A 12,921-nucleotide genomic window follows, 5' to 3' on the forward strand; every position below is an offset into this window, starting at 1 on the left:
GGGCAATGTATGCACTGATATAGGTAGGGGCAATGTATGCACTGATATAGGTAGGGGTAATGTATGCACTGATATAGGTAGGGGTAATGTATGCACTGATATAGGTAGGGGTAATGTATGCACTGATATAGGTTGGGGCAATGTATGCACTGATATAGGTAGGGGTAATGTATGCACTGATATAGGTAGGGGTAATGTATGCACTGATATAGGTTGGGGCAATGTATGCACTGAATGATATAGGTAGGGGTAATGTATGCACTGATATAGGTAGGGGTAATGTATGCACTGATATAGGTTGGGGCAATGTATGCACTGAATGATATAGGTAGGGGTAATGTATGCACTGATATAGGTAGGGGCAATGTATGCACTGATATAGGTAGGGGTAATGTATGCACTGATATAGGTAGGGGCAATGTATGCACTGATATAGGTAGGGGCAATGTATGCACTGATATAGGTATGGGCAATGTATGCACTGATATAGGTAGGGGCAATGTATGCACTGAATGATATAGGTAGGGGTAATGTATGCACTGATATAGGTAGGGGTAATGTATGCACTGATATAGGTAGGGGTAATGTATGCACTGAATGATATAGGTAGGGGTAATGTATGCACTGATATAGGTAGGGGTAATGTATGTACTGATATAGGTTGGGGCAATGTATGCACTGAGTGATATAGGTAGGGGTAATGTATGCACTGAGTGATATAGGTAGGGGCAATGTATGCACTGAGTGATATAGGTAGGGGCAATGTATGCACTGAGTGATATAGGTAGGGGCAATGTATACAAAATAGACACTAGAATAACGGAAACACTGACCAACTTTCAGAAGGTGTTTACCAAAAAGACCACATTCACTTTTTTTTCCTTCTTTTTTTAAAGACATAAATAACACAAATACAAACAACAAAAACTTTGATTGTCCCTGTGTAGAACACTAACAACATCTACTTACTGTTCTTTCCATAATGCAGAAAGGCAATCCCTGCTGACAAGCCAAGCTACCACAGGGAGATGTGGGGTCACAGGTCAGCACATCATTGGCAGCCCCTAATACTACAGCATCAGCAAACAGTACAGCTGAAATACAGAGTGACATGTTAGAAGGACATGCAAATTTCAACATACATACGTACATACACACACACACACACACACACACACACACACACACACACACACACACGTACATACATACATACATACATACATACATACATACATACATACATACGTACATACACACACACACACACACACACACACACACACACACACATACGTAGTACATACATACATACGTACGTACGTACATACATACATACATACATACATACGTACATACATACATACATACATACATACATACGTACATACATACATATACACACATACGTACGTACAAACATACATATACACACATACATGCAAACAAACATATATCTCCACGGATTGTTCTGATTGCAGGATGTCTCATTTGCATAATTTATTCACATGATTTGCATAACAATATAACAATATTATTTCAAACAATAACGATTATTTTTCTCGGGGAAGCTACAATTATCTCAAACTAAATGTCCAGAGATGAGTATACTTAAAAAAACAATTTTTTTTTACATACACCTATATCTTTGTTTGTTTGTTTGTTTGACTTTATGTAAACTCAATAAATTGTTGAGCCAAAGGCTCTTCTACCACAATGTCGAGTAAGGGAAATTTACAATATATTAACATATATAGAAAAATAAATGATGACAAATTAAGAAGCGGGTATAATAAAATAATGATACTAATAATAATGACTGACACATCAGGGTAGCACATCAGAACAATTACATTTGATATAAAAAGTGAGATTTACATTTCATTGTAAAAGAATTCAAACTAATAGATGTTCTAAGGTCCTTCAGGAGACTATTCCAGATTTTAACTCCATTAAAAACAAAACTTTTCTTAAAATGTTTAGGTATGTACAAATCATTCCGAGATGTTGATCTTGTACGATAACTATGTACACTCTCAACAGGTTTGAATATATTTAGATAGTCTGGTGCTAAATTATTTAATACTTTATACATTAAAACTGACTGATAATAAGCAACTTTTTGGCTAAAAGTAAGCCACTTCAAATGATTTAAAAGAGGTGCACTCGGTGTATTATAAGCAGAGTCTGTCAGAGTTCTTGCTACATGTTTTTACAGTCTTTCTATTTGATTTAAAAGAACAGTAGAAAGTGCAATTGCCCAATACAGTTGAACAATAATCGAAATGTGGTAAGATAAAACAATTATAAAAAGTCAATCTACTTTTCATTGTTAAAAATGGTTTTATCCGTTTGAAATGTAAAAGCTTAAAAGCTACCTTCCTAGTCAAAGAGCTAATCTGTTTTTCCCAATCAATGGTTATGCCCAATAGTGTATCTTGTGACACGCATTTCAGTTGGTCATGTCCACACATAATTTTAATACCTTTACCTTGTCTTAACTTTCTCTGTGAAGATCAAATGAGCATAACTTTGGTCTTTTGGGAATTTATACACATTTTGTTGTCATCACACCAATTCATAATAGAATTCATGACATTATTTAAATTGGTCTCAATAAGTTGTGTGTCAGGACTTATTACCTGTGCTGCTGTATCATCAGCATACATATACATATCAGAGCCAAGAAGAAGGTCATTAATGAACAGTAAAAACAACAGGGGTCCTAAAATGGATCCTTGAGGGACACTTACATTAAATGGGTAAGACTTATTATGAGGGTATACCATTGAACAAGACTAACTGAGATCTAATACTGAGATAAGATTCAAAGAATCCCATCGTTGTCTCAGAACAGCCATAAACTTTCAATTTCTGAAGCATGATGTTGTGATTTACGAGATCAAATGCTTTCCTGAAATCAACCAAACATGGCTGCTGTTATTTATGCTTTGCCAAAGTTTAAATGCTATTCTCAATCTCATGTGAACTTGATCATTAAGGACTGTAATAGTAGCACAGAACCATACCAGAGTAGTTATTCTTTAAGAATAAGTATATATGTTCAGTTTTAATTCATATTTACTGATACAATGCAAAATTAGTCTTAACATCATATGCCAGGGAAAGCTTAGCTTGTACAGTAACACTTCCCAATCATAATAACTATCATTCAGTACTAGAATTGTTCAAGTGTAAATTCCTAATTGTGTCAGCTGTAAAAAGAAGTTTGGAAAGGTGTTAATATGTTCATTTCTCCAATATAACCCTTTCAGTTATGTGCAAGTTAATGGTTGTAATGGGGTGTGAAGATTACAGTGCAAGTTAATGGTTGTAATGGGGTGTGAAGATTACAGTGAAAGTTAATGGTGGTAACGGGGTGTGAAGATTATAGTGCAAGTTAATGGTGGTAACAGGGTGTGAAGATTACAGTGAAAGTTAATGGTGGTAACGAGGTGTGAAGATTACAGTGCAAGTTAATGGTGGTAACAGGGTGTGAAGATTATAGTGCAAGTTAATGGTGGTAATGGGGTGTGAAGATTATAGTGCAAGTTAGTGGTGGTAATGGGGTGTGAAGATTATAGTGCAAGTTAATGGTGGTAATGGGGTGTGAAGATTACAGTGCAAGTTAATGGTGGTAACAGGGTGTGAAGATTACAGTGCAAGTTAATGGTGGTAATGGGGTGTGAAGATTATAGTGCAAGTTAATGGTGGTAACGAGGTGTGAAGATTACAGTGCAAGTTAATGGTGGTAATGGGGTGTGAAGATTACAGTGCAAGTTAATGGTGGTAATGGGGTGTGAAGATTACAGTGCAAGTTAATGGTGGTAACAGGGTGTGAAGAATACAGTGCAAGTTAATGGTGGTAATGGGGTGTGAAGATTACAGTGCAAGTTAATGGTGGTAACAGGGTGTGAAGAATACAGTGCAAGTTAATGGTGGTAATGGGGTGTGAAGATTACAGTGCAAGTTAATGGTGGTAACAGGGTGTGAAGATTACAGTGCAAGTTAATGGTGGTAACAGGGTGTGAAGATTATAGTGCAAGTTAATGGTGGTAACAGGGTGTGAAGAATACAGTGCAAGTTAATGGTGGTAATGGGGTGTGAAGATTACAGTGAAAGTTAATGGTGGTAATGGGGTATGAAGATTATAGTGCAAGTTAATGGTGGTAATGGGGTGTGAAGATTACAGTGCAAGTTAATGGTGGTAACAGGGTGTGAAGATTACAGTGCAAGTTAATGGTGGTAATGGGGTGTGAAGATTACAGTGCAAGTTAATGGTGGTAATGGGGTGTGAAGATTACAGTGCAAGTTAATGGTGGTAACAGGGTGTGAAGATTATAGTGCAAGTTAATGGTGGTAATGGGGTGTGAAGATTACAGTGCAAGTTAATGGTGGTAACGGGGTGTGAAGATTATAGTGCAAGTTAATGGTGGTAATGGGGTGTGAAGATTACAGTGAAAGTTAATGGTGGTAATGGGGTGTGAAGATTACAGTGCAAGTTAATGGTGGTAACAGGGTGTGAAGATTACAGTGCAAGTTAATGGTGGTAATGGGGTGTGAAGATTATAGTGCAAGTTAATGGTGGTAATGGGGTGTGAAGATTACAGGCAAGTTAATGGTGGTAACGGGGTGTGAAGATTACAGTGCAAGTTAATGGTGGTAATGGGGTGTGAAGATTACAGTGCAAGTTAAGGGTGAGGTTTTTTTTTTTTTGTTTCTCATCTCCAATGGAATAGTCAGGCGGGGCGGGCGGGCGAAATAAAAAAAAAGGGGGGCAAGAAAAAAAAATGTATTTTTTCAGTTCTATTCTCTGTCCTTTCTGTCCTGTTAGTCTCTATACAACTTCATTTCTCTTCTCTTTATTGAATTCCTTGTTACAAGTCTCTTTCCTTCATTTTAGCAAGGTTGACAAGTCTGTAGAACAACTTTGTAAGAAGATGATTAAATACTTATCATCCTGATGGGTGTATATCTGTAGCCATGAACTATTGTGTGATTTTATCAGGAGTACTAATACATTCGTCCTATTAATCAAAGTGGCATTGCCATCGCTAACAATGTTTTCAAGTTATCCAATTTGAACTTTAGTATGTAACTTTTTGAAACACTTACGTGATTGTCATCAGTGTGCTAGATGAATTATAATCCACCAGATAACATGTAAACATTTCTAGAACTCAGAACCCCTTTGGGATTTACTGTTTAAAAGTAATTAAAAGTAATAATGTAAACATCGGAATGTCTTCAAAGGTCATGCATGTCATGGGTCATGAAACGCTATGGAGTCGGTCATTTCCCTGATAATACAACTGATTTAAAGCTAAAAACTGGTCAAGAAATTAGAAATGCAGTATGACTTTTACCAATTTTAAGCATAATTTTGAAAATGATGGAAATATTCTGAGCTATTATTACATTGCAGCAAAATGTACCCCGTGACAGTATTAATTTTGAGCCCTGTCCCTCATCAAACGTCAACGGCTTCTGCCATGATGAAAGACACATGCTGCTCTGACGTAACAAAGGGGTTGGGTGGGTGGGTGGGTGGGTGGGTGGGTGAGGGGGGGGGGGGGTGTTAGACGGCGGTGTTCTGCCAAGGTTTCCAACAAGTGGGGACACAGGCCCCTTGGTTCCAAAAAGTGGTGTCATTTGACAGGGAGTGGGGTCATTATTGTCTATGAAATATTCATATAAATTATCTCAGACCACTATAGAGATACTGTGGTCTGAGATATTCCATTACGTATAGACCATTACCTAACTACATAAAAAAAATCCATTCATAATAACAGTTCCAGTAAGCTATTTTTTGAAAATTGTGTACTACACATTACACCTTAGAAAAAGAAGGCAATTAAGATTATGTAATTTTAATATATATATATATATATATATATATATATATATATATATATATATATATATATATATATATATATATATATATATATATATATATATATATATATATATGAATGATATATTGTTTAGAAAGATTGGACAGCCAGGTAGTCACAATTTTTAATCTGAATATCAATGAATAGCAGTGCTAAAATTTATAATTCCCTTTTTTCAGACAAGGAGACAATGAACAACTTCAAAATAAGTCACAGTGAACATATGATTGAATAAAAACTTTGAGAAATCCTAAACTTGTAACCACTTGTTTCATTTTTAAAATTGTTAGTACACTGCTGTGTTCAAGTATCATTCCCTCTTCAAATTCATGACATTTTGAAGAAAAAAATCCCTGACTTTAAAAAGTACCAAATGTGAACGAAAAACTTACAAATAATAGTCAAACAAGCTTTAAAATAATTTATTTTTTATTAATTAACCGTTACTGGCTGTGTATCATGATTTGGTCCTGCTATATCAAATGACAGCATAGTTACGTACCGTAAACTTGCAATGATACGGAAAGCTGACATTAGGTGTCCTTGAAACTCAGAACTTGAATCTTTAACTAAAACTATCAACAAAGTCAAAGTTGGGATGCTCTGTAAATATTACATTAATTTTTTTCTGATTTGCACAACAAGTTCGTTCTTCATATCTGACCGGGCGCACATGCATCGGCCGTCTATAGTGGCCATGCCATGCCAGTGATTACGCATTGATTCAGTGCCCAACATTCACATAAAATGTGTCACTAGCACTGTCAACATCATGCAACACGATCCCCTAACACAGCTTTTTCGGAATCAAAATACACATGTACTCATTTAATTTAACCCATCAACAAATGAAAATCACAACCTGTCCCATAAATTTGGTTCACGAAGGCTTCTGAGCTGTGGCATGGCAGATAGATGTTCCGGTAGCAAGTTCAGTGTTTCGCACACGTCAGTGATTAGGTCAGAGGTCACGACAGTGACAGTAGACAAAACATGTGACGAGAGACGTCTATTTCGACGTCTCATCTAATCCCTCTAATGTTTTAATTTGTAGATTAAGTTGATCTTTTTGTGGCATTTTTTATGTTAACAATAGAACTGCGCGTTGTCACTGTATCTTATATTATGTCAACAAAACTTTCCCTTACGCAGTCAGTATAGTACTTCTTGTGGGATTCACGTCGAGTCAGAGCCTGGCCTGGTCCGGCCGTGGACTTAGATAATGTTGATGTCTGCCGTAAAATGAATGCGCCAAAGCGACGCAAGGTGGGAAAATTATTGCTTCATTTGTAATTTTAGGGGGTCAATGTCGCAAGGTCGTGGCCTCGGCAGAACTGGCCTAAGACGCCATGGGCAACCTTACAATTTTGCTGTGCTCAGGGGTCGGTCGGAAATAAAAAAACTTTTTTTTTTCTGATGTCGGAGCTGCAAATTAGGGTCGGTCGGGAGATGAGAAACAGAAAAATAAAAAGGGCCACCCTAATGGTGGTAATGGGGTGTGAAGATTACAGTGCAAGTTAATGGTGGTAATGGGGTGTGAAGATTATAGTGCAAGTTAATGGTGGTAATGGGGTGTGAAGATTACAGGCAAGTTAATGGTGGTAACGGGGTGTGAAGATTACAGTGCAAGTTAATGGTGGTAATGGGGTGTGAAGATTACAGTGCAAGTTAATGGTGGTAATGGGGTGTGAAGATTACAGTGCAAGTTAATGGTGGTAATGGGGTGTGAAGAATACAGTGCAAGTTAATGGTGGTAACGGGGTGTGAAGATTACAGTGCAAGTTAATGGTGGTAATGGGGTGTGAAGATTACAATTCAAGTTAATGGTGGTAATGGGGTGTGAAGATTACAGTGCAAGTTAATGGTGGTAACGGGGTGTGAAGATTACAATTCAAGTTAATGGTGGTAATGGGGTGTGAAGATTACAGTGCAAGTTAATGGTGGTAACGGGGTGTCTTTTAGTAGTCTTTTAGTAGTCAAAAAATTACAAATATATTAAACTCAAGAGGTCATTGACTATTTCTACAAATACAGACTACTTTCAACATTCTTCCTACTGAGATGATTGTACAGACACTTCAATCTTGCTGTTTCTAATTCCAGCCCAGAACTTCAACGCCTTGGTGAAATCAAAGCAAAATCCTTAATTTAAGTTTGTTTAAACTTTGTATATATTTAGATGCAGGAATCGCTTCTGTCCTAAATCTTGTGAAACATGAGACTTACTATGAGCCTGTGTGTGTGATAGTTAGTGAGGTCATTAGCCGCCATATTGGAAAATACATCTTTGCCAGTCGTTCAACATTTCATGATGTATGATATCAAACTACAAACTAAAAGTGTTTTCAGAGTAAAATTGAACTGAGAACTGATGATCGGAAATAATATCGTCACTTTATCCAGGTATATTAGCCTGTTACATTCATTTGGTGGTTCTTGGGGTAGAAATGGACGTGTACTGTACAAAATGAAGGACACTGAATACGTATGTTTATCTTGCCATTATGCAATCCTGTTGGCTTGTAGGTATAAACTACATTTATTATTTTGAGTCACACCTTGTGTTAGGGCTAACAAGTCAAAATTAGCACCAGTTGTAGTTGTTGGCCAACAGTGTATATAATTAAAATTTCCCTTCTACTGTTTCAAAAGTAACGCTGGTTAGCATGTATGTAAGTGTCTCCTTGTAATACAATGGGCTGTGGGCTGTCTCCGAACGAACACAGGCTGAACACATCAAAGTTCTGAGCGGCTGGTATGTAAATTTAAATGGAAGACAGCAGTTTTAATGGGGTGGTTGCAATATTTATTAGGGCCCATTTAAGAAAGACTGAGGAGAACACTGCTGGGTCTAACCACAAGACTATAGCTTTACTGAAAACACACTATCGGCATTACTTCTTTTAAAGGCCAAGGTCCAAACAGGCTATGTGCCCACGCTATGGAAGTAGGTTTGCGCATGTGCAACGTAATACGTTTGTTTATCTGGGAGGAGCATTTGGTAAATCCGACCCAGGTAGTTTATCAACATATTAGTGGCTGTTCACACATATTGGTTACATGTAGTTCTTGCCTTATCCGAAGAGTCCCTTGTTATATTTTTTTTCAAGTCTAGTGGCAGTGTTTCTGCTACGTTTGTTTCCGGTGCGTACGTACGGCCAGACACCCAGTCTGGGTGAAACACGTATTTCTATAAACTTATACATACAAATTATAACCAGAAAAATTATATTTTGAGGGACCTGTTCTAACACGATCCAAACACTATTACACAGTGTCAATTTGTATCATTGAAATTGTAAACTGAAATTCTTGGGTACGAACAAACTTACTTACTTGTATCATTTGTACAAGGTACTAGATTACAGTTGCACACGTACACACTGGCGTCGGCATTTGGTCGATCGTTACCACACCAAAATCGTTAGATAGATGAGAATTTTTTTTTACAGATTACATGTAGGTCGTGTTTTGACAGCATAATCGTGAAAACTTCAACATTAACTTCACAAGTATCGCACGGGTCAGAGTGGACTAAGCTTTGCACTTCCAATACTGTACACTCGGTAGCTAGCTACATGCGATCTCGAGTTTGGTAGAAATGTCATTGATGTTCCCGTTATTTTCCTTCTGTGTTCTAATTCTTTGAAAGTATCTGTTATGGCTGTTTTATGATTGATTAATCTTGTATTTCCAAACCCAATGTCTCAGGAAACAGTCAAGAAAATCACAAACATGTGCTTCTCCGAGTTATCCCGATGTGTACGAGTACCACCCAGCTATTTCATAAATGCATACGTCGTGCACGCGTGATGGGGTGAGTACGGACTCTTGTTTGGTCTCCGCTCTGTCTCCGTGCGTATGTTTGACTACGATGTCAGTCGATGTCATTTACATGACGAGGATTATTGCTGGATAGTGCCAAAACATATGGAAACGATTTTTGAGAAAACTGGAAAGAATTTAATACAATTTCTCAACTTTCAAATTTGAATGAAACAAATATTTATGATGCCTCCATGATTGTACTTGTAGTCTTGTTAGTTCGCGTTACGTTCATCTCCACAACATGCACAGAGCTAGAGATCGTAGAGAACAGTCAACAGGTATAGGAACTAGACTAGGCAGTGATGTATGATCTATGTGTACAACATAGACAGTTGTCCTTGAAATTTGATGATCATTACAGAAATAAAAGAGTTGCCAACGTTAGATTTGTTTATGAATTATATCACTCGTTTATCAGTATCAAATGTCGCACTAAATGTTTCAAACATGTCTTGCTTTGGGGTCATCAGAAAATTTAACTGAAAGTATGGGAATTCTTGATCGAAATACATTCAGTCATAAAATCCTCAGGTTTCTGACAATTTCCAATACTTGTTACAAGAAAGGCTGCATTCCAAGAATATTTGGTTAGCTACATGTATTACATCTGATGCCATATACGTGACACGCACGATCATTGTCCAGTTTGCACCACATGGTGTGCCTCGCCTCCTGTACACGTACCGTACGTCTATCTTGTCTGTCAGTGCTACATTTTGCTTCCTCTCTTCATTTTTCTCAGATGTTTTAAGAATTTTAAAAGTCAGTGTCCGATCGACAAATTTTCTTTCCACTGAAGTTTAGAAAACATTTAATTATACTCTACGTAAACGTCGTGTTGTTGCATCATACATGATGAGACGTCACATTGACCTCACACTTCGCTTCACGCTTCCTTCAACGTCCGGTCCCTATGAAAGTAGTTCGAAGGCTTTCGCTAGCAATAGCGTGGCCAGTCTTGTTTTAATTTACCGCGTAATCCTCAAATGTTTTCCAAATAATTATGAATTTATTTCTTTTTTTTACACTTTGGGTATTTTACTTGCTATTAGTACTTTTGGGAAACTCGTATTTAATTTTCCGACCTTAGAATTTTTTTCAATGGTCGTCAGGTTTTAGTACTTTCCTTAGCCGGTCCCACAACTAAACTGTTGTGGTTATAAGTTATAGCTGGGCATTGTGACCGGTAGGTAACCGGCTATTATCTACATCACTGCCTATGTATAGGTACGTCAACGACACAACTACGTATACTTGACAGAAAACACTTGTTGCGCGCACAAAAAGTTGTATGAAATTGTGATTTTACTAAGGAGTGTAGCAACCCAGAACGTACATCGATCAAACTGAGAAACATTTTGGTTTCATTTTATGTCATTCTATTTCAGTAACAATGTATCATTTTCACGTACCGTTCACACATGTGAGCTTGATTTTAGGCAAAATATCGGGCTAACAGAGTGCACACAGACTCTTTTGTTCGCTTGTATTGTTTGCATTCGGTATTTGGCATTTCGCACGTTGTTTATTTGCACCATTCACAGTGTCTTATCATGCTTTGTGTAACTTGTAAGCCTAATTGACAACTGGCCAACGTTTTTTACTAGACAAATTTGAAACAAATTTTGGGTCAGTTTGAGGGTAAACCTGCTATATTGGCTACCAAACTTAGTTAAAATCAGTTATTTCTACTCATGTTGCATCACTATATATCTACAAACAGTATATATGAAATATGAGAGCCATGTGAAACTTTTTCAGTGCAAAATTGGATGAAGACATGAGGGCAAAGCCAGTGCTCCTTACAGCAGTTTGAATTTCCCGCATATGCATACATTACCCATAATCCTCTTTATATAGTGGACCTTGGCCTTTAAGGCTTACAACACAAGTCTACTAACCCTTTGTAGCAAGAAATGACAGGAAGTAATACTAATAGACTCACCAAGTGGGTAAATCTGCAGTTTGAAGGGAAGCATAATTCTCTTGGCAAGAAAACTGTGTGGTTTGTCTTCTTTTGTAGGAAATAGAGGTAACCACACCTGAAATATGAAAATGTAAAAATGTTATAAGACACAGGTAATGAAACTGAGATTTCAATTAATTAACTATATCATGGCCAATGTCATAATACATAATACACAGATAACCAAATAGAGATTCCAATTAATTAACTATATCATGGCCAATGTTACAATACACAGATAACCAAATAGAGATTCCAATTAATTAACTATATCATGGCCAATGTTATAATACACAGATAACCAAATAGAGATTCCAATTAATTAACTATATCATGGCCAATGTTATAATACACAGATAACCAAATAGAGATTCCAATTAATTAACTATATCATGGCCAATGTTATAATACACAGATAACCAAATAGAGATTCCAATTAATTAACTATATCATGGCCAATGTTATAATACACAGATAACCAAATAGAGATTCCAATTAATTAACTATATCATGGCCAATGTTACAATACACAGATAACCAAATAGAGATTCCAATTAATTAACTATATCATGGCCAATGTTACAATACACAGATAACCAAATAGAGATTCCAATTAATTAACTATATCATGGCCAATGTTATAATACACAGATAACCAAATAGAGATTCCAATTAATTAACTATATCATGGCCAATGTTATAATACACAGATAACCAAATAGAGATTCCAATTAATTAACTATATCATGGCCAATGTTATAATACACAGATAACCAAATAGAGATTCCAATTAATTAACTATATCATGGCCAATGTTATAATACACAGATAACCAAATAGAGATTCCAATTAATTAACTATATCATGGCCAATGTTATAATACACAGATAACCAAATAGAGGTTCCAATTAATTAACTATATCATGGCCAATGTTATAATACACAGATAACCAAATAGAGATTCCAATTAATTAACTATATCATGCTAATGTTAAAATACACAGATAACAAAATAGAGATTCCAATTAATTAACTATATCATGCTAATGTTATAATACACAGATAACCAAATAGAGATTCCAATTAATTAACTATATCATGGCCAATGTTATAATACACAGATAACCAAATAGAGAATCCAATTAATTAACTATATCATGGCCAATGTTATAATACACAGATAACCAAATAGAGATTCCAATTAATTAACTATATCATGCCAATGTT

The 12,921-nt window shown here is 36.4% G+C and overlaps 1 protein-coding gene across 1 annotated transcript in view; it reads right to left on the bottom strand.

The window, feature by feature from the left end:
* The window catches only part of LOC144436450 (guanine nucleotide exchange factor subunit RIC1-like), a 169,032-nt gene that overhangs the window by 66,355 nt on the left and 89,756 nt on the right, over positions 1-12,921 (bottom strand). Inside the window, exons 21-22 of the mRNA XM_078125248.1 lie at positions 11,674-11,770; positions 970-1,094 (exon numbers count right to left, since the gene is read on the bottom strand). Of these exons, the coding sequence (XP_077981374.1) occupies positions 970-1,094; positions 11,674-11,770 (222 nt within the window). The remainder of the gene's footprint in view (positions 1-969; positions 1,095-11,673; positions 11,771-12,921) is intronic.

This window comes from Glandiceps talaboti, chromosome 6, assembly GCF_964340395.1.
Source record: "Glandiceps talaboti chromosome 6, keGlaTala1.1, whole genome shotgun sequence".
In the NCBI taxonomy this organism is placed as follows: Eukaryota; Metazoa; Hemichordata; class Enteropneusta; family Spengelidae; genus Glandiceps; species Glandiceps talaboti.